The 4,162-nt window shown below is 55.0% G+C and overlaps 1 protein-coding gene across 1 annotated transcript; it reads left to right on the plus strand.

The window, feature by feature from the left end:
- The first annotated feature begins 304 nt into the window (after positions 1–304).
- LOC139014335 (uncharacterized) lies at positions 305–3,844 on the plus strand. The gene is given in 5 exon segments (XM_070421314.1): positions 305–664; positions 776–1,000; positions 1,003–1,790; positions 1,792–2,377; positions 2,771–3,844. Coding segments are annotated over 5 exon segments (3,033 nt in total).
- The last annotated feature ends 318 nt before the right edge of the window (positions 3,845–4,162 follow it).

Here is a 4,162-nt window from a genome sequence, read left to right on the forward strand (position 1 = left end):
AAATCTGTTCGGTCTGGTGGCTGTCGGGGAGGGGCGTGAGCCTCCCCCGACTGCGGCTGACAGACGTGTCGGGAGGTCGCAGGCCACATCCCCGGGGGACGCCCTGGTGGAATCTGGAGAGGACCAGGGACGCCTGGATTCCTCTCGTCTGCTAAATATTGACTCTGAAACTCTGTTGCCAGCTAGGTCAATTGGCTTTGAAAAACCTTCTTTTTGGATCCTCCGGTTTTTATCTCAACGCGTTGTGTCTGTTCTGGTTATTTGTTCTTTGTTGTCTGTCATTAGTCTGTGTTTTCTGTTTGTCATGGGCCAGAGTACTTCTACTCCTTTGTCCCTGACCCTGGACCATTGGTCGGAGGTCAAGGGACGAGCTCAAAACCTTTCTCTTATCATCAAAAAGGGTAAATGGCAGACTTTTTGCTCATCCGAGTGGCCCTCCTTCAACATTGGATGGCCCCCGGAGGGATCTTTCCACCTGCCTCTTGTGAGGGAAGTAAGGAATCTGGTTTTTCAGCCTGGCCGACATGGACACCCGGACCAGGAGTCTTACATTTTAGTCTGGCAAGACTTATGTGAGAACCCCCTGGCATGGGTCAAGCCCTTCTTACCCCCTGGTTCTCTCCCTAGGTCCTCGGTCTCTGCTTCTGAGCCGACAATCCTCCCTGTGAAGCCGGCTCTCCCCTCTCCTCCACCCTCTGCCCCTCCGGTCCTCCCGGACTCACAACCTGATCTTATTCTCCTAGATCTCCCACCACCTTATGCTTCGCCTTTGCAGCCTCCGGCAGCCGGGACACCGCAGCGGCACGACCAAGTGCCTTCTCCGGCACCGGGTCCAGCCCCCCGGCCAGCGTCCCCAACGGTGGCCTCCCCGGATTCCACCCTCGAGGGTCCCCTGCCGCCACCGGGCAGCGGGCCAGCTCAGCGGACTAGGAGCCGGTGCCAACCAGATGAAGGGCCTGTGGCCACCACTCTGCCGTTACGCCCTTACGGGCCTATGGTGGATGATGGGAGGGGGGGGAGATGCCGGCCCTCCAGTATTGGCCATTTTCCTCCTCTGATTTATATAATTGGAAAAATAATAACCCTCCTTTCTCTGAAGACCCCACTCGACTAACAGGTCTCGTGGAGTCCCTCATGTTTTCCCATCAGCCCACCTGGGATGATTGCCAGCAGCTACTAGGGACTCTCTTCACCACAGAGGAAAGAGACCGGATTCTGCTAGAAGCTCGGAAGAACGTCCCGGGACGGGACGGGCGCCCGACACAGCTACAGAACATCATTGACGACATCTTCCCACTAGCGCGCCCCAACTGGGATCCCAACACTCCAGAAGGTAGGGAGCATCTGTCCTCCTATCGCCAGGCTCTCGTGGCAGGTCTCCGGGCAGCTTCCAGGCGGCCCACCAATTTGGCCAAGGTAAGAGAGGTAGTTCAAGGTCCAACCGAGTCTCCGGCGGTTTATCTAGAGAGGCTAATGGAAGCCTACCGAAGGTTTACGCCCTTTGACCCGCAGTCAGAGGACCAGAGGGCTTCGGTGGCTATGGCCTTTATCGGTCAGTCCGCCGCAGACATAAGGCGTAAGCTACAGCGCCTTGATGGACTGCAGGACCTCAGTCTTAGGGACCTAGTTAAGGAAGCGGATAAGGTTTTTCACAAAAGAGAGACCAAAGAAGAAAAAGAGGAGCGTAGGGAAAAGGAAAGAGAAGAGAGAGAGAATGCAAGGGACAAGAAGAGAGATAAGGCATTGACCAAAATCCTGGCCACAGTAGTTAGTAATAGTAAAGAAAAAAAACAGGAAGGGAGGAAAGGCAGGGCCGCGACCGCAGTTGGACCCGGACCAGTGCGCCTACTGCAAGGAGTACGGGCATTGGAAGAAAGACTGCCCCAAAAGGCCCAAGAAGGGTCAACGGCCTAAACAGCCTAATCTGTTGGCCCTGGATGAGGACTAGGGGCGACGGGGCTCGGATCCCCTCCCCGAGCTCAGGGTAAGGTTTGATGTGGAGGGGACCCCCATTGATTTTGAAGTAGACACCAGGGCTGTCTACTCGGCGTTACAAGCACCGCTAGGACCATTATCAACCAAGCGGTCCTTGGTAAGGGGGGCCAACGGAAGCCGGTACCGGGCCTGGACCACCAAAAGGACTTTAGACTTGGGAAGGGGAAAGGTCCATCATTCCTTCCTTGTGATACCTGACTGCCCAGCTCCCCTTATGGGAAGAGATCTGCTTACCAAATTAAAAGCCCTCATCACCTTCAACCCTGAAGGGCCCAAAGTAGAGTTCCTGAGTTCCCTAGTCCAGAAACCAGTAGTAACGGCTTTGACTATGTCTATAGAAGACGAATACCGCCTGTATGACTCCCCGGTAGAAGAACAGGACGTAACAAGATAGCTTAAAGAATATCCAAATGCCTGGGCGGAGAAGGCCGGATTAGGGCTGGCGAGGAATCAACCTCCGGTAGTAGTTGCCTTAAAAACCTACGCAGTTCCAATCCGGGTGAGGCAGTATCCCATGAGTAAGGAAGCTCGGGAAGGAATCAGGCCACATATTCTAAAGCTACTGCAGGGAGGCGTTCTGAAGCCCTGCCAGTCAGCCTGGAATACACCACTCCTTCCCGTCAAGAAACCGGGGACCGGGGATTACCGACCAGTGCAAGATCTACGAGAAGTTAATAGCAGGGTACAGGACATACACCCCACTGTCCCTAACCCTTACAATCTTCTGAGTTCCCTTCCACCTGACAGGAGCTGGTACACTGTATTGGATTTAAAGGATGCCTTCTTCTGTCTGCGGCTCTGTGAAAGCAGTCAACCACTATTCGCCTTCGAGTGGACCGATCCGGAGGCTGGTATTGCAGGGCAATTGACTTGGACCAGGCTACCCCAAGGATTTAAGAACTCCCCCACGATCTTCAATGAGGCTCTCCATCAGGACCTGGGTGCTTTCAGAACCCAGCACCCGGAGGTAACCCTGCTCCAGTATGTAGATGACCTACTGCTGGCCGCGCCGTCTCAGGAAGAATGTGAGTACGGGACTCGCTCCCTGCTACAGGAGCTTGCTCGGCTTGGGTATAGAGCGTCAGCTAAAAAGGCCCAAATATGCAGGCAGGAAGTGACTTTTCTGGGATACACCCTCCGGGGTGGGAGGCGCTGGCTAACTGAGGCCCGGAAAAAGACTGTTGTGCAGATCCCTACGCCAACTTCCAGGAAACAGCTCCGAGAATTCTTAGGGACGGCTGGGTTCTGTAGATTGTGGATCCCGGGGTTCGCCTCGCTAGCCGCCCCGCTATACCCACTCTTGAAGGGGGATGCAGAATTCTCCTGGGGACCAGAGCAGCAGCAAGCCTTTGATGACATAAAAAGGGCCCTTTTGTCAGCCCCGGCGCTGGCCCTCCCTGATGTAGAGAAGCCTTTTACTCTCTACATGGAGGAACGAAGGGGGGTAGCCCGAGGGGTCTTGACACAGACCTTGGGACCCTGGAAGAGGCCGGTGGCCTATTTGTCCAAGCGCCTGGACTCAGTGGCTGGGGGTTGGCCTCGTTGTTTAAAGGCCATAGCTGCTGCCGCCCTGCTAGCCAAAGATGCTGACAAACTGACCCTAGGGCAAAAGCTAACTATTATAGCTCCTCATACCTTGGAGAGTGTCATCAGGCAGCCCCCCGACAGATGGCTCTCGAATGCTCGCATCACGCACTATCAGAGCATCCTGTTGGACAAGGACCGGGTGACCTTTGGGCCTCCGTCTGCCTTGAACCCTGCAACCTTACTTCCGGATGAAGCTGCGGGCCGGTCCTGCACTCCTGCCAGGATATCCTGGCAGAAGAAGCAGGGATACGCCGTGACCTAAAAGACCTTCCGCTGCCTGACTCAGAGGTGACCTGGTTCACAGATGGCAGCAGCTTCCTACAAGATGGTAAGAGATGCGCCGGGGCAGCGGTAGTCAGTAAAGACAAAGTTATATGGTCCGCGGGGCTGCCAGAAGGGACTTCTGCTCAAAAAGCAGAACTGATCGCTCTCACAAAAGCCTTAGAACTATCCAAGGGGAGGAAGGCTACCATCTATACGGACAGCCGCTATGCATTTGCTACAGCTCACGTACACGGGGCTATATACCAACAGAGAGGACTGCTAACCTCGGCCGGGAAGGACATTAAGCATAAGGCTG

This window comes from Myotis yumanensis, unplaced genomic scaffold, assembly GCF_028538775.1.
Source record: "Myotis yumanensis isolate MYYU_CA2020_CCGP unplaced genomic scaffold, mMyoYum1.0.hap1 SCAF_7, whole genome shotgun sequence".
NCBI classification, from domain to species: Eukaryota; Metazoa; Chordata; class Mammalia; order Chiroptera; family Vespertilionidae; genus Myotis; species Myotis yumanensis.